Genomic DNA, 21,829 nt, shown 5'->3' on the forward strand with positions numbered 1-21,829 from the left:
GAGGGCATTTTAAAATTAATAAAACTGCTTGTTCACCAAGTATTTTAGATAGTAAACAGCTAATGCATAACCTACCTGCTTGACAAACTGCCTTTGGACAGGCATAAAGGGCAAATGGAAAACAATCTGTCAGAGAAGTTATGAGAGGGCTCTGCTCTGCTCTCCATTATTCAGCTGCAACTGGAGTGACTGCAGCAGAGACAGTGGGACTGGCACGGCACCAGGGGAAGCGGGAGCAGAACTGGGCTGGTGGCAGGGTAGTGGTGCTGAGCTCCTGGTCTCTGTTGTATGGCTATACTCTCAAGGACACTGGGCACAAAGATGCACAGAAAGTCAAATGTAGACAAAGTCAAATTACAATAACTCCATTGCCCTGGGGTGGGACACTAACCTGGGAGATGAGGGTTTGGGTTTCTTCTCCTATTTTGTTTGCTAGTTTATCTACAAACAAAGGATGGATAAAGTGAAAAAAGCAATCCAGGAGTACAGACCAAACCCCAAGAGTTCCCTTGCCAACTCAGTCTCCAGTATGATGGGTTTTTTATGTTCTTGTTCCAGGTTCCAAGATAATCCCAGTTTCTCTTCTGCATGTTGGGGCAACAGAATGCTTCTTCCTTAAATAGCATCCTGGAGGTAGAACGTGTAGACTTGAATCCTTTAGGTAAAACAGGGAACTAGCTCTGGTCCTTCCCCTCTTGGGGAACATGCTGATGCCTGGGCCACTTTACCTAAGCTGTGGGTAAAGCTGCGGGTAAAACTGCATCAACTTCTATTTTTTAAAATAAAACAGTGATTGGCCCCAGGACCTGAGCAGGCAGAGGGGATGTCTCAAGTAAGAAGCAGTGCCGAGCAGTTCAAAGGGAAAGTTTGGCTGAGCAGACATCAGGGCCGCTGCCCATGAAACAAATCTCCACATGGGAGAAGTCCTGATTTACCAGTGAACTTTGCTGAAGGAAAACCTCACCCATTTCTCTCCTCTCCCTGTTCCCCCCTTGCAGAGAAGGGTACAACGCGTGGCGAGATGCAACCAAACCAAGTGAGATCCTCACTAAGCTGTGTAAGGACTACAGAATAAGCGGACCCTTCATGCGACCAGGGGAGATACAAGTAGGAACAAAAGTCTTTAAGGGGCAGACAGTCTTCACAGAAGATGAGAATGGTAATGAAGTAGTTCATCATTCTTCAGCTGCATTGTAGCAGTACCAAGAGACTGCCCAGCTCTAGCTGGGGCCCTGTTGTATGATGCACTCTAATGTCAGATTACGGGAACCTGTCTCTACTTTGAAATACTCATATAACCGTGGTGATGAAGACTGTGGCTATAGTAGCTATTACTGTAGCTAAATTGCAGAGAATCTGTAGGATGAGACAGTTATTGCTGGTGGCCTGACATCCCCATGGTAGGTGTTGGGGGATACTTTGGACCAGCTCCTGCCTGGTCCCAAGGATGGGGTGCCCAGGATTAGTTGGAGTGCAGGCAACCCTCTTGGAACATGTCTTCAGGCTTAGTTTCATCTGAAACGAGTGCTGCTTTCATGCTCTGAGACCTTTCCACACAGCAAATCAAAGCATGGGAAGTCAGGGAGAGTCTTTTCAAAAATGCATTTGCTGTCTAAACTAAAACACTCATGTAGACAGACGCAGGCATTGAGGAGAAGGGGGAAGGGAAATACAGGTATGAAATGAGTTATTCAAGGTCAGAATAGTCTCTGTTTGACCACAGTTAGGTTCCAGGCCACTTACCTGCCAGTCCTACTGGCAGTCCTACTTGGATTTCCTCCTCTGGTTTTTTTTTTCCTCCTCTTGATTATTACCATTCTGACTGCTCTCCTGAAGCACGAACACAGCGCTGGGTAAATCCAGTGTGCTGGGCTGATTCTGGCTAGACACCAGGTGCCTACCAAGTCTCTCTATCGCTCCCCCTCCTCAGATGGACAGGGAAGAGAAAATATAATGAAAGGCTCATGGGTCGAGATAAGGACAGGGACAATTGCTGTCATGGAAAAAATAAACTTGACTCGGGGAAATTAATTTAATTTATTGTCAATCAAATCAGATAGGATCATGAGAAATAAAACAAAATCTTAAAACACCTTCCCCCACCCCTCCCTTCTTCCCAGGTTCAACTTCACTCATGGTTTTCTCTATCTCCTCCCCTGCAGCGGTGCAGGGGGACAGGGAATGGGGGTTGTGGTCGGTTCATCACACATTGTCTCTGCCATTCCTTCCTCCTCATGGAGAGGACTCCTCACACTCTTCACCTGCTCTGGTGTGGGGTCGGTCCCATGGGAGACAGGTTCCTCCATGAATTTCTCCAAAGTGGGTCCTTCTCATGGGCTGCAGTTCTTCATGAACTGTTCCAGTGTAGGTCACTCCCACGGAGTCACAGCCTCCTTCAGGCTTCATCCACCTGCTCCACCATGGGGTCCTCCCCAGGCTGCAGGTGTATCTCTGCTCCCCTGTTACCTGCATGGCTGCAGGGGCACAGCTGCCTCACCATGGCCTTCACCATGGGCTGCAGGGGAACCTCTGCTCTGGCGCCTGGAGCACCTCCTCCCCTCCTTCTGCACTGACCCTGGGGTCTGCAGGGTTGTTTCTCTCACGTATTCTCACTCCTCTCTTCCAGCTGCTGTTGTGCAGCAGTTTTTTCCCCTTCTTAAATATGTTATCCCAGAGGCACTACCACTGTTTTTGATGGGCTCAGCCTTGGCCAGCAGCGGGTCCATCTTGGAGCCGGCTGGCATTGGCTCTATTGGTCACAGTGGAAGCTTCTAGCAGCTTCTCACAGAAGCCAGTTCTGTAGCCTCCTTGCTACCAAAACCTTACCACACAAACCAAATACATCCACGTGCCTATGAAGTACATGAATCCAGAGATCAGGACAGAACTTGGTTTCACAGTTCCCAGATCAAGAAGAGGGCAAAGTTACCATGAAGCTGAGTGTCTGTATCAAATATGGGTGGAGTGGGACAGAGGTATCAGTGAAAGATGTCCCTGCCCATGGCAGGGCAGTTGGACTAGATGATCTTTGAAGGTCCCTTCCAACCCAAACAACTCTATGATTCCGTTTCATACTTACAGTAAGGAAAAAAGGTGTGAGGATGGAGATGTTCAAGAACAAAAGGTCTTGGTCTTGGAGACAGCAGTGGACACTGTGACAGTGTATGGAAACCACTACTCCCTTATTTGTGTTTATTAGTCATTGAGAAACTTCCCCTTGGCAGCTACAAAATACAGCTCACACCTCAAGTGGAAGGCTGTTACAGCAGCATTGCTGAAGAGAGAAGAGTTGATCCATTTTTGGTTTCTTGGCCTAAGAGACATTTATGACTCCAGTATTGTTGTTTGTTTTCCTCACTAGCAGATTACTTAGTGTGAATACCAGCAACAGGATCTGTTGATCAAAATTCTATTTCACTAAAATGAGCTTCAGACAAAACAACATCAGACAAGATGATGGAAACCAGAAGCAAGGAAATACAGAACCAGATGGCAAAGTCCAAAGTACTTATGTACCCAAGTTTTTCAACATGTTATAAAGAAATAGTTTACAGCACAGTCTTCTGCATAATTCATATCCAGATTGCTGTTCTCACAAGTACATCTGGGTCTTTATTTCCTGCTGTGTTCCTCTGCTGGTCATAATTTGGTTCTATAAATCTAACAGAGAAAGACCACAGATTTGAACTTTAGAGGAGTACTGAAAAGGGGAAGCAGTACCATTTCCACTTTACAGGTGGAGAAAATGATACATGAGCCTTACATCCAGCTTTAAATTGCAAGGGAAAGAATAAGTTGAGAGGAGAGGAGAGGAGAGGAGAGGAGAGGAGAGGAGAGGAGAGGAGAGGAGAAGAATAGTTCAGTTGGAAGGGACCTACAGCAATCATCTGTCTCAACTGTCCAACCACCAGTCCCAGGTAGTCTAGGACTACCTGTAGCCAATGAGAAGAAATAGGTATTTTTGGAAGGTGACAACAATCTCAGAAAGGTGCCTGAGAGAGGACATGGGTTATCATGGGACAATCCGTTCTGCTTGCCATTGAGGCTGCCTGACTGACCTTGCATTTTGCCAAGAAGAATTGGACCAGATGATCCTTGATGTCCCTTCCAACCTGGTTTTCCTCACTCTCTGAGCCATTAGGAAAGGTTTAATAGCTTCTGCTTAAATACCAAACAAACCTTTTGTCATCAACTCAGAGATAGCAACACCCAGTAAGAAAAGTGATAACTGCTGACACAAAGAAGTCTTAACATTCTTCTCACCTGGGTACTTCTCTCCTAACCTAGGAGATACAGCTCTTCAAAAGTCTGTATTTCTTTTGTGTGGAGCCCTTACAAAAAGGAAGGAAAGAGAAACTCAAGAGCTCAAAAGGGTTTATCTGCTTTCCAATATACATCCTATTTTCGATACTAGCACTGGTCCTTCCTTGAGGTGCCCTTCTCTGGGGTATCCCTTACTCCAGTGGCCAAGCTGAGCTGGTCAGAAGGTGACATGTTCTTGCCCATGGACTTCAATCCTCTTCCCTTGAGGTGTGACTCAGTTCTCCAGGAGGGTCTTTGCTGTTGCCGTCACAAGGCAAAATGAGGTATAGATATATCTGCTAGTGCCTATTTACTGTCAGCTCCATCAAAATCCAAGTCTCTCTGTTCTTTGTGAGCTGTCAAAAAGCCTCACATTTGCAATTTTCTGTAGAAAGAGTGGTTCTCAGGTTTCTTCAATCTTCCTGTCAGAAACTGAAGCTGTAACAGTGAAATGATTAGCTGTGTTTTATAGATAAACTGCTGCCTAAGTGCTAATCTTCTAGTTACCCTGGTGGGTACCCTTATTTACAAGAATTAAATTAAATTTCAAGACCATTTTTTACTTAGCTGTGATACATAAAACCTTCCTTTTAACTCAAGCAGATTTTTAATGACCATCTTTAATAATTAATGGAACATATTACCAAGGGGTTCAACATTGTAATTCAGCTCTCTGTTCTTGTTTTACTCTTTCCTATAGAGGAGCCAGTTGAATCGTATGAACATCTCTGCTTAAAGGTTTTACGTGCTTGGGAAGAAATCCCTGGAGCTGGATGCAAACTGGTCCCAGAGCACATTGAGACTCGGCCTCTCTACCATAAGGATAAGCCAGGCATGGAACAGGTAGAGCAGCTCAGAGATGATGGTGATGGTAGACCCAGGAGCAGTTTTCCTTTCCTCCAGTTATTTTGGTTTCTAATTCTATCCGCAAACTTGTAGAGACGGCATCCAAGTGTTGTACCATACATGAGACTTTGTATGGTATCAACCTGGAAATTGTCACACATGTACGTATACAGCCAGTTACCTAAACACGCAGTAATCGCACAAGGTATAAGTTCATGTTTTCATTCTTTTAAATACTTTTGTTTATTAAGTTAACAGAAACTCTCCTTGTATTTGGACTTCGGTTCTTTTTTTCATTTCATCATATGCTATTTTGATATGAACTTTTACCTTGAAGTTGCCAATGGTTAAGCTCAATTTCAACTTCACCAGATTCCTGTAAGATTGATAGACTATGTATAAGAAAAAATATATTGCATCATAAATTTGTAGATGAAATCATGGTTAAAGGATAACTATAACTGAGCTGATTGGTGCTCACAGGGGAAGTGGTGGGCTGATTGGTGCTCACAGGGGAAGTGGTGGTTTTCAACGTCAGAAATACATTTAAAGACTCTCTAAAATAGGGTTACAGAGATGTTTATCTTTTTTTTCAAGGGTCGAGTACAGATGTGGGTTGACATGTTTCCTCAAGATATGCCTCTGCCAGGGCCCCCAGTGGACATTTCACCAAGGAAACCCAAAGGGTAATACTCTATGCTTTCTTCCCAGCACAGTAGCATAAGTCTTCAGAGACTGAATCTTTCTTAAGTGTCTGGAAAGAACTATAAAAAGATCTGCCACAACAAACTTCTGTGATTCTGAGAAAAGTTCTTGAGTTCACATGACTTCAAGTCAAAAGCGAGCCTCTAGTTTGGCCTCCTCCATTAAACAACTCAAAGAACTGTTGGTGATTTTTGCATCAAGGGTTGTAACATCTCTTTTAGAAAGATATCCCTTTTTAATATAGAGATTGCAAGTGGCTAGAGTCCCTTAATAATTCTGATGTTGTCATCCACTCGTTGAGCTGAAAGAAGTGATTCTGGTTTCACTACCTCTTACAGCTAGATAACATACTTGACCGTGGTTGAGGTCTTTAATCTGATGCAATAGTATTACACCTACTGGATTTCCAGCACATGGCTCAAAGATAAGATCAAAAAACACATAAAGCAACAAGAGACAACTGTCTCTCAAATTTCAGATGGGTATTTATGCTGCTTTATATGCAACATTACACATAGATCTTCAAGCTAGTTGAATGTTGGTAAATGAAACACAAAAATGACTAACAGAGTTCTCAGTCCATCCTGCATCAGCTTTATTCCAATATTTTAGCAAGGTCTTTCCTCAGAATTTTGCATCTGAAGCAGCATCAGGTACTTTTCTTTTAGTACTTATATCTGAACAAGAAACATTGTAATAAAATATTGTTTATTTTCTTTTCCTTTTACAAAAGCCAAGATTTGACAACAATAAGAGCCTATGTAGCAATTACTTCCTTCAGACCAGAACTTCCTGTAAAGCTCCTTAACAACAAGCATTTTCCAAACCAAAAAGACTTAAAACTAATCATACCCACAAAACCAAAATGTTGCTGCCATTTTTATAGTCTACAAAATAAAGGAAAAATATTGTCAAATCATTAATGATGAGAAGGAAAGTAAACATGCAAATATGAGTCACACATTTTGCTGAGGAATGTATATTTGCTGCAGCAAAACAAGCTCCAGGCTCCATAAGATTTCAAATACTTTGTGAAAACATTTCTTGTTGACCATCTTCAACTGAACAAGGATCTGACAGAGCATTGCAGATGAATGTTTCATGGGCTAGTGCAGAGGCTTTGGTTTCATGGTTGACGTCTCCTTAAAAGCTCCATGGCCTAGGTTATCTGCTAACTTCTGAGGCAAACTTTTTCATACCTGAGATTGAGGCTATTTCCAATACAACACATGTCATATCAGAAAAATCATATGTTGGTGTTGTCAAACATACTTTTTTTTTTTTATTATTTAACAGTTCATAAAATGACTCAAGGAATACACAAATTTTTGAGTATCAATTTTTTATGTCACCTGCAACATCTGTATTTCAGTTGAAGCTTCTACAGCTTTGGATGGCCCCCATCAATGTCTGTATATAGAGAGTGGAAAGGATGGGAAATCTTCAATTCATGTTATGGTTGCTTCTAAAGATGACTGCACTTGCTTAACTGAACATATCTCTAAACAGCGCTTCTCTTCCCTTTTAATGCACTGGATTGCACCAAATACAACGTTTTTAGGCGTTTCTTCTGAAAAACATCTCACAAGGAGCTCTGGTTTTTTATTAGCAAGCTGCTCACTGTTTTAGAGACTGCTCTGATGATGTTGTTCATATCAGCTTTGCTTTGTTTTACTGCAGCATTTTTGTGAATATAGTTAAAAAGGGAACAGGCACATAAAAAGCAAGGAATTTTCCATCCCTCCAAAGCTGGCAGTGGCCCCCGCTGTCGTCCGACATGCTTCAAAAGCTCAGAGGACCCACCATCCCCACTCTATCACCAGACTCTCTTGTTAACAGAAGGGGCCTGGGACTGATGCTATTTTAGAAATTTTGCACAAATACAACATTTCTCACTTTATAAAAGCATGATTTGAAAGAGGTTTACATTAGTGTCGGACCAGAGCTTGAGTATACACAGGACTATTTAAAAAAAAGTTTAAGAAGACCATTTGCTGGTGTGATATGAACCATGCAAATTTTTTTTTTTTCTTTTTCAGCTATGAACTGAGGGTGATAATCTGGAATACACAGGATGTAATTCTAGAAGATGAAAATATCTTTACAGGGCAAAAATCAAGTGATATCTATGTAAAAGGGTGAGTTATTCAGGACTTGTCTTCGAAAGGACAAGTAATACTTCATTCAAAATCAGTCAAAAAACTACATTGTGAGAATATCAGAGCTATTTCTGTGACCTTGGCACTTTGCTCTAAATGCCTGACCAAATTACTTATCTATATTGGATACTACTGCTTTTTTTTTCCCCCCCCCGCTGTTAAAATTGAGTATCTGTGAAATGGCACTAGTCCTTTCTTCCCACTCAGGCAGAGATGACACGAGAAGACAACCAGGCCCATGGTCCAGCAAACAGAGATCTAACTCTTACAGAATTTGAACTGTAAGGGCTTACACAGATGCAGGGAGGTATGAAATAATCAGGGAAAAAGGAATTATGACCACATTAGAAAGAAGAAAGCCAGTGTATTCCAGGCTATTTCTATGGGAAATATTTTCTAACCTCATGTGGGGAGTCTGCATTGGTGAATGACGATGGACATACTGGGGGGAACATCATGTGGGCACTTCCTCCCCTCCATCTCCTTACTGCTGCAGACAAAATACCTGACACAGCTTCAGAGATGTTACTGGGATAATCAGTAACTGGGAAGGATTTCACATAAATGAAATTAAAAGAGAGAGAGTGAAAGTACTGCTTTGCACTTTCTGCTTCTGAGCAGGACTTGAATGCAGGTAACAGACAGTGGTGGGGGGAATATATGGCATAAGTGGCAGTAGGAAGTATTGAAAATTTCAGGTGAGAGACGGATCTTAGATTTCTTGCTGTGTTTCCATAATTATACAGTGAGATTCATACACCAGCATTAATTTTGTCATTGTAGAGCCCTGGAAAAAATCTGAATTTGTAAAGCATTATGCATATGGAAAAATGAATTTCCCTAAAAATCCATTGGAGCCAATGACCAAGTGGCCCAAAGAACTGGAGGAGTGAGCACCGGGACTGATGGAGCAGTGAAGGGAGGATGTTTTCCACTTTGCAGGTTCTGAAAGTCACATGCACATAACACAAAATCCTAAGCAAGGATAAGGATAGAGCAGTCTGGTACCAGCTTACACCCTTCTAGGGTTTATCCACATGCATTTTACCAGGGAAACTTGCATTAGCTGTGACCAAGCTGTGTGGACACCAGGAGTGGTACCACTCCCTTGGAGAAGGTGATATTAGCCCAGGTGAAGCACGCACTAACCCAGCCATACGGCCCCGACGTGCAGTAGGTGTGGTTATTGCACACACTGGCTGAGCAAACCTCCCCTTGCGGTTCCCTGAGAGGAGCTACTCTGAAATCACTGGTGTTCACACAGATATAAACAACTTAGCAATAAACAAGTATCTTCAGAGTGGTAGAAGAGTAGCTCTGAGAGGAAACCGAGGAAATAAATAGGGAGCCAGCCATTGTGCTGAGCTGTGTGATAACATGAGGACATCACCGTCAACACCAGAGCTGTCTGGCAAGGCAAGCCAGGAGTAGGTAACTTTTTGCTCCTCTGCCTTAATGATGAACACACAAATCTCACTACGTTCAGGCAGTGCACATGGCACTGAGGGCGTCACCAGGCACGGATTTGCACTGGGGTCCGTGCCATGTTTGTGATTGTTACTGGTTTTCTCCATTTCTTTTTTAAATAATGGGGCTTGCAGGGGAAAGGCCAATCTTTGGATGCAGGGCAAAAATGCTAATCTTTACTCAAGCTGTGATAAATCACCTTCAGAACTGAAACATACCTAGCTGGATCAGTACCTCAGTGGAGCTCTTCAGAAGAGAAGATTATGTTTAGGAAAGTGTTGTCCTTTTGTAAGATAACATTGCACATCAGATGTTGTGCACCCTGTAGCAAAACCAAGAAGTCACAAGAAAAAACAGGGAGACTTCTCCAGCCATATTTATGGCATTGTTATAGCCTTCAAACCACAACTTCAAACGGATTAGACTATAATACTGAGCATTTAAATCAGCCTTGGGACATTGGCACAGAATTTATCAGTGTGGCACAACATGAATACAGGGTGATTAGTAGTGGAAAAATGACTGATGCTGTCTTTACCTGTCCCAAAGAAGACAGACGTCTTGGCCAATAGTAAATGGCCAACTGGTATTTTGGGGTCTGACTGAGATAAAAATCATGTTCTCACTCTCAGCTTTTGATCATCACTGGCTATTGCTGCAACCTGTGTCGTGGCTGGGAGGTGGCCGAGGTCCCCAATCCAGGGCTGTCACTGCGTGTTGTAGTCCATAATGGTGTGTTACCGCATACTGGTTAGGGAGGAATTAATAAATGATCACGCCTGTAACCGAATAACAACAACCGCATCTCTAGCTCCCCTGGTGACGGCAGCGTATTCCCCTATGTGCTTGCCATAGGTGGATAAAGGGCCTGGAAGAGGACAAGCAGGAGACAGATGTACATTACAACTCCTTGACAGGAGAGGGCAACTTCAACTGGCGCTTTGTGTTTCCATTCCACTATCTCCCAGCAGAGAAACAAATGGTGGTTAGTAAAAGAGAAAACATCTTTTCCTTGGAAAAGACAGAGCGCAAAATACCTGCTGAGCTGGTGCTTCAGGTGTGGGACTTTGAAAGACTCTCTTCAGATGATTTCTTGGGTAAGTATGCAATGGACCTGCCTGAACTTCACCTGAGGTTTTCCCAGACTTGTATTTTATAAAAGTATGTACAAATAGGTGTTTGAGATCCAACTTCTGCTTGTCACTGCATTGTGAACTTATGCATTTCTTGGAGGGGGAATAATGATGAACTCAGATGAGACACTGCCAGGGCAACATAAATGAATGGCTGATGATAGAGAGAGAGCCCCAGCTCTGAGGCTTGGGCCCAAGCTGCTGCATTGCTCCATGTATCTTACCTGGCGGCTGCTGTTTGAATGCCTTCGTGTCTTTCTGACCTCTGAGTATTGTCACATTACTTTTCCCTCCAGGCACTCTTGAGTTGAACCTGAATGGCTTCCCTCGAGCAGCAAAGACAGCCAAGAGCTGTGACCTAGGCATGGCTGTGGAAGCAGGTGAAGACAAGATCTCCATATTTCAGCAGAAGCGTGTCAGAGGCTGGTGGCCTTTCATCAAGGCTGGGGAGCTCACGGTAAGCAGCTCACCACAGATGAACAGCTTTTCTCTGAAGCTGATATACACTGCAGGGATCTGAAGAACAACCACCACCATAGGTGGTGTTTCTAGTCAATTTTATGTCTGCTGAGGAAATCCTGGCAGGAATCTCACCTGTTTATTTATTTCTTTTCTATTTATTTCTCACTTCAACCAGGGTGAAGGAACTGATTTTGGAGTCTACCATTATTCTCCTTGTTAGTGACATATCTCAAGTAGAAAGAGTGCACTCACCTCTTCCTGTTGAAGTGTGCTCACTAAGCCAAGTTTTTTTTGTTTTGTTTTAGTGGCAGGATACAATTGGTATAAAGGAATGCAAAGGACAATGGCAGCTTCTGCCAAACTTTACAAAACTTGTTATGTCAGAAGTATGCTCCTAAGAAGAATAGAAATGCTGCCACACAAATTTTCATTTACCTGAAGCCTCCAGTGTAACAAGGCTTGCAGCAGGTTGTAAATCACACTCGGCATGTACCTAGCCATTTATCTCAGGATTTTCTGCTGCAGCTTCTCTTCATAGTGTTGTACAGCTTTCTGTGAATAATCTAGAGCCACACTAAAATTCTCAGTGTTTAGCACAACTTCTCCTTTTCCCCTGTCTTTAAGGCTCCTTAGTACTGTTAGAGCAGTATAAGGGTCCTCAGTGTAAATGAAAGGCAACTCTGATCCTCTGTTTCCTAGGCATGAAGTTCATCCCAGTAGCTGATAGTCTTTGGGGTACGTCTACATGAAACAGAGCATGAAGCAGAGCTGTGTGAACTAGTGAAGGAAAACCCAAGCTAATATGTTCACATGGCTACAGAGCACTTTGGGAGCTTGGACCTGAACCTGGGCATCCCTGCAGCCTGGTTCTGGGATTAGTGTGGTTGGAGTCTTTTTAGGTGCCTCCAGATCCCTGTGGATACACAGAGCAAGAGCTACAGGCTACCCGCTATATAGCCCTCTACAAATTCACCTACTTTGGCCCTTTTCTAGGGGATCTCCCTCCTGCTCTAGACTTTCATCGATTCTCCAAGGGTTTTCCTAAACCTCACCCTTCCTTCATATTTCTGCCCATCCCAGCAAGAAGAATATTTTGATAAAAAGTGCCATCTTTCAAGTTCATTGCCTTCTTTAGATTGAAGGTGACTGTGTACTTTCCATGGATTTAGTGAATGGGCTCCACTCCCAAATCCCTACTTAATTTCTTTTTTCCTTTAGCCTAATTAAATCTATAGTGGAGGTACTACCAAAGAACATACCTGGATGAACAAGGAAGAGAGAACGTCTCTGTAACCTAACACAGACAGAAGTATCAACAGATTTGTTCCTGTGAGTGCAAGGGAAAACCAAATATTTAACCCATATTTAGGAAGCTCTAACTTCCATAGCAGAAGTTACAGTTGATACTAAGAGTCCAAATAACTCAGATTACATATTTCTATTGCAAGGTGTAGCAGACATGATCTTTTATAAGTGGTAGTATTTTATTGGTCACTCAATAAGCTTTAATGGCTTGTCACAATGGAAACAGGCAGTAAACCAGCAGTTATATTCTGTTAGGACTTTTCTGAATTCTATAAATTCTCAGTAAGTCGGTGCTGAACAAAGTTGTCCTTTTGTCACAGCTCTGAGTGTCATCTTCTGGCCGTCCGTCAAGAAAATTGACCCCGAATCCACCTGCCGGACTGCTGTTCTTTTAACCTGAACAGAGCTCTAGGACTGCATGATATTTTCTGCATACAGATGTTATTTCTAGCCGTCTTCCTTTCATGAGCTGCGACCCCACAGCTCAACTGCTCCATCACCAGTGACTGGCTGAATTTCCCCCCATTGGTGGACTACACCTCAGCCCTGTCAGCAAGGCAGCTTCCAGCTTGGCCATTCAGCTCGGCCAAGATGTGTGATAGATAGAAGACAGGTCTTCTCAGATTAATTATGTTATCATTTAGGAAGCAGAAAATCTATCTACGGGTCTGGAAGAAAACATTCTACCTCTTTTTCCTCATGGTCCTTGAGCACAAGTCAGGAATTTGGTGCCTGGGTTTTCCTTTGTGCTTTCTCTTTAACTCCAAATACTTCATCTTATTTTTTTAAATCAATTTCCTGCACCTTCAGCTGGTTCCATAATTTCTCCACAAGCCAAATCCTGCTGTGATTTAGTGATAATAACTTAGGATTGGATGCTTATGTATGATTTCTCTGATCCAGGGCAAGGTGGAAGCTGAGTTTCACTTAGTCACAGCAGAAGAAGCCGAGAAGAATCCGGTAGGCAAAGCTCGAAAGGAGCCTGAGCCCTTGGAAAAACCCAAGTGAGTAGGAGCATACTCATTAAGCTGGGGATGGGGCATTTAGCAGGAGATGGAGAAAAGGTCTCCTTGCTCCTTTCCTGGCTTTTCTCCTCTTTCCTGCTGTAACCTTGAGCTTTTTGTCCAACTTGTGCATTGCCTGGCTGCCAGCAATCATAGCTGATAGCACCTTCCAGGTTAGCTGAAATGCCTTCCTCTGGAAGGTCAAATAAATTGCATTGCTGCACATTTGTCCTCAGCTAGAGTTCACATGAGGGCTCATTCCATAGTTGATCTGGCACACAATAACCTGTTAAACCGTCATAACTTATGCATACACCCAACATCTCAGCTTGGTCACCTGTAAAGATCAGGTGGATTATATTTGTTATGCTAAGAGGATAACTATAAGTCATTAAGGTTTAAGTGCTTTAAAATGACTGTATGAAACATTTCCTATGTTCATTTTTTTTTTTAATATGATCACTAGGAGATAGAGAGTTAGTATTAGGAAACAAGAATTTTGGATATTACAAAAAATTTCTTCACCTAGAGGGTTGTCAAGCACTGGAACAGGCTGCCCAAGGAATCTGTTGAATCACCATCCCTGGAGGTATTTAAGAGATGTGTAGACGTGATGCTCAGAGAAATGATTTAGCGATGGACTTGGTAGTGTTAACAGATGGACTCATTAATCTTAAGAGTCTTTTCCAAATTAAATGGTTCTGTGATTCGAAGAATTATCTGCACACATTTAAAGGTGTCTTAGTTGCTACATGTCAGTCAAAAACTGACCTCTACATACATCTAGTTATTTTTGCATTAATTAATCACTTGCAGATAAAGTCACCATAATTAACATGAAAATCAGGTCATACAGGAATGATACAACTTCAATAAATCTATATTTTTTTGTACTTCATAATCAAAGAATAAAGATGCTTACTTTTCATAACACTTTTAATGAGGGCATTTTAAATTGTTTAACAAAGGCAGATGACCTAGAAGGAGCATTTTATCTTTCAGTATTTGTTACATTAAAAAAAATATTATCAGCTGAGATTTTTGCTTTCAGAAAAAAAAAGTACTTCTATTTTGGCTCAAGTACTTTGTTCTACTAAATTTGATGTAATTTATTGTAATGATGTATGAAATTGATGTAATATTTCCTGCTATCAATACTTCTAAAAATCAGTTCCTAATCATAATGGCAATCATTGTATATTCTGTTTATTTTTGTTTGTTTGATATATATCTCAGGATAAACAGGAAAAAGGAGAAAACAGCATAAAGGTGGAATTGCCAATACTCCTACAAAGGCTGTAAATTTAGCCTGAAAATTAAAGGTGTCAGAGATTTGTTGAAAATTAACCTTGGAAAGATTTTAATCTATCATTTCACCCAACATCTTTACCCAAAAGCAGGATGAGCTATGCCTGACAGATGTCTGTCTGAAAGATTCCCAGAAATGGAAACTAAAGAACTGTCTTACAGAGGAGAGAGTACTGGGATAGGTCTGCAATACATGTGGTGGGAGGCAATCAGCCTAGGCAGTTTTAAGAGGACATGTAATGTGTAACAGAAAGATTACATATCCAGAAGGTTGTCAACAGGATGTGCAAAGGCACTGTCTCATTTTTCTCTCATTTTTTCCAGCCTACCTCATGCGCCCTAGGCATCCTGGGGCTCCAGGTTTCCCTGTGTTCTCACCTCAAGGGCATTTTATTTGCAAATGTGCTGTTGGACCAAAAAGTTGTCACTAGCCTGGTGGTCCGTGCTCTGCTGCTCAGCCAGCCTGGAGGTGTTTTGAGCCAGAAGCCACAAAACCAGTGTCTTCTTCCAGATCTTGCACTGAGTAATCAGAGAGGCTCCACATCTAGGTTTTTATGATGAAATACACAGCCAACACATGGCTCAACCCAGTTGTACTCTTAATTGAGATGTATGCCTCGATTAAATTAAAATTAGGGTGTGGCTAGTCTCACTTGACATTGCCGATCTCAGAAGCAAGCCATTCAGGCTCCTTTTGTAGCTGCTCACGTGGGGGAGTCATCCCATTTACCTAACACACATATCTTAAGATGAGAGAGGGGGAAAGAGATGAATTGTTCTCTAGGAGGTCCTTCTTCTCCACATGCAGACAGCCCATGACTGACTAGGCTGTGAACCTAAGTTTTAAAGTTAGGCAAAATAGATCTTAAGGTTACTAAAGCAAGATCAGCATGTGGATAGTAAATACTGTTTTAGCTAAACACTCACTTATTGGAAAGAAAATAAACTAACAGCTGAAGACATTCCATGTCTCAGTTCCATAAAGCTGGTCTTAAAGTTACCAGCTCAATGACCCCAAGTGATGGAATATGTGGTTCATACCTGCAGAGCAGTCAAAATCAACTGATAGATAACAGATAACTCTTTCTGTACTTCAGATGAGTTCTCTTCAAGAAGCAGTGGATCTCGAGGAGCTACTAGACAGTAGTAGCAGACTCTTTAATATACCAGAGCAAAGGTAGCCAGAGAATAAATGTCTGGGAACTAAAGAGAAACGTGCAAATGAGAAATAGGGTGCAGTGAGTGTAATTTCTTGCTGGCCAAAGCACCATGAGGTTATCCATCTCTTCAACTGTGCCAATCAAGACAGGATGCTTTTCCAGTCACACTTAATATAACAAATACACTGCTATAACTGGTACCCAATTCTATTGCCTACGTTGCAAAGAAAACAAATTAGAGGCTTTTTTCCCTCTGTTTTTAAAGGTTATGAAAAGCTCTTAAGTAGTTGGAACATGCAGACTAATGGTTTTGTTATTCAATTTTGTGACTCAGTAAGTTTTATTCTTTAGATTATCCCTTTTTTAATAGTTCCTTTTAACCTGGAGGACATATTTGCTGATTTATTTCTGAGTCTTTGCCATCTCAGTATAAAACACAGTCTTTAATTAAAAGATAGTCAGTTGACCTTTTAGATTTACAGACTTTTTGTTACTTTGGCATTCACTTCCACATGCTGAATGCTGAATTCTCCAGAAGACTAAGACATTGCTTAAATTCATTAAACAGCTTTCTGGAGTGAGACACGGCCGTTGCTTTTTGTGACCCTCAGTCTTGATTTCATTGTCCTTACTGCTGCACCATCTGCACAATTACAGTGACATCAGATAAGAAAGACAACTTGCACCCAATTTTGCGGGTGTTGATGTTGCTCCACACCACTGTACTCGTCAGGTCATCCCATCATACAAAGCTGACAGATGTTGCCTCAGCCCATCACAAGGGTATGGCTGTTGAAGTCAGAGGCACAGTGACCTCCCAAGCTGGGTGGCATGCCAGAGGAGAGACTACACCAACACCTTCCCTAAGGAGAACATTGTTTTCCTCTCTGTATGCAGTCAGCTTTGCTGTATGGTGTGAAGAAACTCCTGGTTATGGAGGAAAATATGGCATGGGACAACATTTGGAAAAAACATAGGATTGGAGTGCAGATGTTGGGGTTTTATCTCATCTCCTGTTTTCAGGAGGCCTGTTTTAAATTTCCTTCTGAAAATATGCCATTTTGGGCTGTAGGCCAGGCCTGAGCTGGCTCTGACTGTTATGGCACCGTTACTACCACTGAGCAATCAGACTTTTTGGTAGTGGCTCATTACTCCTTTTGCAATGCTAAAATCGTGGCAATGATTAGAAAGCTTTTGTACTCAAGTTCAAGATGTCTGCAGCTCTTCTTTAGGTTTTATCATGATCTTGTCTGTAATTTTGAACTCCATATCTTTCCTTAAATTGAAGAAGTTACGAAGTGTGAACTGGAATTTCATTCTGAGTGGTGCGTGGAGCTTGGGCTCAGGTATGGATGAAAGAAGAGTGAGACAACAGTACATGAAACTCGTGGAAATTGCCTCTAAACTCTTTAGTGTCTTCCCAGGAGTTAAAGGTCCTTTTTAGATTCAAATATATATTTTGCAGTGGGGTAGCTTTGGAAATAGCTGTATCTGCCTTTACAAAAGTTTTTCTCTTTTTGTTTCTTCCACTTTAGCCGACCAGACACATCCTTCTCTTGGTTCGTAAATCCTTTTAAGTGTTTGTACCACCTGATCTGGAGAAATTACAAGAAGTACATCATCATTGGCATAATTCTGCTTATTCTCATTGTCTTCCTGGTGCTCTTCATCTACACGCTGCCGGGTGCGATCAGTCATAGGATAGTTGGAGTATGAGCATAGGTTATGCCTCTCATTGTAACCAATCATGTAAAAATACTTCAGTTAAAAATGAAAGTCAGACATACAGAATTAATCAACATGAAATAAATCTCATTCCTTGTAAAAAGAAAACATAACTATTTGTATGAGGAACTTGAGAGTATTTTAATGTTTTCTTTGGCTGCTCGTTAAGACCCAGCCTTCATGTACATTATCATTAACATACTGCTGCAGCTTTATTAACAATGAAAGTTTGATTCTGCATCTAAAACTGAGTTTCAAAGTAAATTCCTTAATGCTATGCAGAAACTGATTTGTCAGCCAAGTATTTATTATTACAGACAAATTATTACATATCAACAGCAAAATCCATACACAAAGATAAATGTATAGTTCAATCTTTGCATAGTTTTGTAATTAATTATTTGAACTGTTTTTCAATGATGTTATAATGGCACGATTATTTGAGAGAAAAAGTTTATTAAAAAAAATCTAAGGTTAAATTGTCTCATTTGGTGTCATGCAGAATTCATCCTGCGCCTTTCAGTAGGAGCTCTGTGCTCTATAAAGATGTCTCACATTTATAAATGAGGTAAGAGTCGGTGACAAGGGGAGGTAGAAGCAGAGATGGAAAGAACTTTTTCAGCTGCAGTTTGAAAGTGATGGAGGTCTCTGGAGGAGAGTGATCAGGAAGATGAAGACTCAGGTACAGGCACTGCAGGGAGAATCCTGCTGCTTGACAAGCAGAAGGAAAGAGGAATGGAAAAGAGAAGGGCTGCAGAGTGGAACAAGTCACGGAGGACTAAAGAAAACAAGGAATAAAACCTTACACAGTTGTCAATGTGAAAATCCTCATCCTACTTAAGGATTCTGAAAATGCTGCAGCCTGTGTCATGCACCAGGCAAGGCTTGATAACTTAATGACCCCACTTGCCCTTAAAATGAGTGATTATGAATTTGAAGTAGCTAATAGACATCTCCTCTAGTCCATGATTAGAAATGTTGTAACGGTGACCTTTGAGAACATGCTTTCCATCATCTTCTGCTCATACAAAGTGTGAGCACCCTTTGCAAATTTTAAAGTATCAAAAGGCAAGAAAAATAAATCCAGGAAATTCTGATAATTCTGCCAAGCTCAGGGTGCAGGAATAGAAATATTCTGCATCACTCTCAGAGGGCACTTCTATGGGAAGCTTGCGTGGCACTGCTGGTACCTGCCCTGTTAAGGCTGTGCAATGTTCCCATCTGGCCCACAGCACAGGTAATTGCATTATTCTGAAAAATGGATGTCAGTGAAACTTCCGCAGAGAAAATATTTTACATTTAAAAAAAGGCTTATTTTGGATGGGATGGATTGCTTTTAAAGTGCCTCTTCCTCATTCCACTGATGATAGAGGCAGATGGTTAATGGCCCGATGAAAGCATCCCATCCCCACCTTACCCAGCAGATTGTGGTTCAGTATTTCTTCTAAATTTTGTGTTCTAATTATACAATAAATATAACAAAATTATTTAGGTGTGTGAGTAATTGCATTACAAATAGACATGTGGCAAAGGACCGCACTGGACAGGTTTTACTGTTGGGCTATTTTCTTTTAGAAGTTCATTTAATATGCCCAAGAAATTAGAACATAATTACCTGATTGAATCTGCACTAGTTAAATGGAGCAATGCAACACAGTGAGGCGGAAAGGTGCTGATCACCTTCAAGTCCCACTTCGTCTCACATCCCTCTGCACTGGGCCCTCATCTGGTGCAGTCTCTGCTTGCACAGCATGAGTGACACATTCCTCTGAAACCACCTGTCTCTCATTTTTTGTGCTATTTTGCAATTGAGCTTGAACCAAAGAAAAAAGGAAACATTATTTCTCCCAATATGTCTCACTATAGCATGAATTTCGGAAATTCAATTTAGAAGCTTCAATAAGAGCAAATAAAATTATCCTGGTGCAAAAGGTGGGAGATGAATTGTGACAACCAGAGTATGTTGTGACAGCCATAAAGGCAACAGTTCTGATTTCTTTTAGTGTGTCAAGCAGTAGGTCTTATCCTGCATAGCAGCTGCTGTGTCCATCTGTCCTCACTCTGCTTCTTTGCCCTTGCTGCCATGGACTGTGTGAAGCACAGCCACACGGACTGTGGCTTGAGCACTCTGCCCTTGCCAGAGGGTCCTACTACACGGCTCCAGGAGCAAGCCTTGGCTCTGGACCCCAGCAGCAAGCAAACAGTGGCAGCAGCACTGTCAGGACAGGATGGCTGAAATTACATCTCCCTCCAAGTCCTGCTCTGAGTCTGGATGAGCAGGGACTATGGAAAGACCTTGTCCCCCTTTGTCCCTTGCATCTCAGTGCAAATAGCCATCTCCTTCACCCCTGATGCCCCGGGGTCTTCAATCCCCTGCAGCAGGAGCATTCCTGAGCCACTTGTATCGCTGAACACCAAGGTCCCCTTGCCCCTACGCAGCCCTGCAGGCTGGAAACGGCATCATGCAGCCAAAAAAGCAAGCAAGCTAACTCTTCCACAACTCTTAAACTGCCTATCACTACACTGAAAATGTGTAGGCTGAGGTAGATAGTGTTGTCTTACGGGACAAAGCTAAATCAAATACTTTTCATGATCTTCCAGATGGCTGCAAAGTAGCTGGAGAGGTAGGGCTGTCAGTAAGTATTAGAGAGACAAAACATAGCAGCTCTCAATGCTGGGCTACTCATACAGATGCCAGATGTTATGATTTTGCATCTTAAGTGAATTTATGGTGATATTGGCTTTGTGGTTAATAGGGAGTGAGGTTTATACCAAGGATTGTGGCTATTGTCAAGGGCTCCTGTCTATTTAATACAAAAAGAAGAGAACCTTATCTCAAGCAGCTATCTCAACTTTAGTCTGCAATTATGCTAGCTCAGTTTTGAGGCCAGCTGCTACAACTTGAAGTTTTATCAACTGATTTCGGACCCCAAATAGCTCATTAAATAGCTGAGTGCTACCACTGGCAAATACAAGATCTGTGGATATAAGATTGTGCTCTTGGAATGGGAAGGCTAGCCAGGAATCCCAAAAATATTTGTAAATAAGTGCCTACCACTGCTGACCTAAAAAGGCACATTCTGCTTTGAGACATTTGGTTTGCAGCAATGAACACTGCTTTTTGCATACAAAAATCTTCTCAGGTGGGAGCAAATTTTATCTTTCTGGTGGGCAAACCTGAAAGACTGAGAGACCTGTGCCTGTATTGTTGAAGGCAGACTCAAGTTTGCTGTGTAATAATTTCTGAGTGCCCAATTTCAGGTACCCTGGGATAGATTTTTAGATACAAGCTCACCTCCTGCTGGCATTTACAAAGCAGAGTGGGAACAGAGTCCCATGATTTAGTGTTGTGGAGCAAGTTGGCCATTGATCAGCTCTTTCTGCTCTAGGCTCCAGTTATAGGTGATCTGACCCATGTGCACATCAAGACGGGTGACAGAGGACATATGTGTCAGAGGGTTGTGCTGACCAGACTGAATCCAGCTCTAGCCTGGAAACACGCATTGGTGCCAAAGCTTTGATGCTTTCAACAGGACATAGAGTGAATAGTGGCCTGTTGTCATCCACACATGTGGCTATTGTTGTAGGTGGATGTGCTGCATTTTCAATCTCTGGCAAAGCTTTGCATTGAAATAAAATTGTACAGGTTCATAAAAGCCACTAGCAGATGTCCAACAGCACAGCAATAGAAAAGGGTCAGCAGGGGGAAGTGGACCTCTGCCTTTTTCTGGTGATACAGCTGAAGAGCATCCGAGGAAAGGAAATGGAAAATCTGCCTTTAAAGGGGGAAAATCAAAGCAGAACCTAATCAAGAGACAATGTGAACCACTAGGAGAGGAATAGTTCTCTGCAGAAAAAAAATATCAGCTCTGGGCATATTCCTGGGCACACTAAAATGAAATCTTTATAAAATATTATTATTACATGTGTCAGAAGGAAGAAGCATTACTGTCATTGAAGAGCAGTGACGTGAAACCACTTGCTTTACCAGAGCAGGAGGAAAGCGGTGGAAAATCACTATCAGTTCTTTGCTGTCAGGGCCTCCCATAAAAGGGAACAGTACTGAAAACACCCACCAACAGATTACTGAATTGTGAGTTCTTCAGCAAAATATCTATTCATTTATACCTCTGTCATTTCTGTTGGATCAGTTTGGGAACATACCGTGGCATGGTAATACTACCGGCAAGCAAGGGCATGGAACACTTCAGAAGCAGCAGAAGTTTCGAGCTCAGCCAGTAAAAGCAGACTGG

General features: G+C 42.0%; 1 protein-coding gene across 1 annotated transcript in view; it reads left to right on the plus strand.

Moving 5' to 3' along the window:
• FER1L6 (fer-1-like family member 6) overlaps positions 1-17,614 on the plus strand; it is a gene marked incomplete at its 5' end in the record, with an annotated part of 35,228 nt that extends 17,614 nt beyond the window's left edge. Inside the window, 8 exons of the mRNA XM_010076330.1 lie at positions 999-1,159; positions 5,003-5,145; positions 5,746-5,834; positions 7,893-7,991; positions 10,335-10,576; positions 10,909-11,069; positions 13,283-13,383; positions 17,387-17,614. Of these exons, the coding sequence (XP_010074632.1) occupies positions 999-1,159; positions 5,003-5,145; positions 5,746-5,834; positions 7,893-7,991; positions 10,335-10,576; positions 10,909-11,069; positions 13,283-13,383; positions 17,387-17,567 (1,177 nt within the window). The remainder of the gene's footprint in view (positions 1-998; positions 1,160-5,002; positions 5,146-5,745; positions 5,835-7,892; positions 7,992-10,334; positions 10,577-10,908; positions 11,070-13,282; positions 13,384-17,386) is intronic.
• Between the last annotated feature and the right edge of the window lie 4,215 nt (positions 17,615-21,829).

The sequence above is a fragment of the Pterocles gutturalis genome, unplaced genomic scaffold, assembly GCF_000699245.1.
Source record: "Pterocles gutturalis isolate BGI_N339 unplaced genomic scaffold, ASM69924v1 scaffold23018, whole genome shotgun sequence".
NCBI lineage: Eukaryota > Metazoa > Chordata > Aves > Pterocliformes > Pteroclidae > Pterocles > Pterocles gutturalis.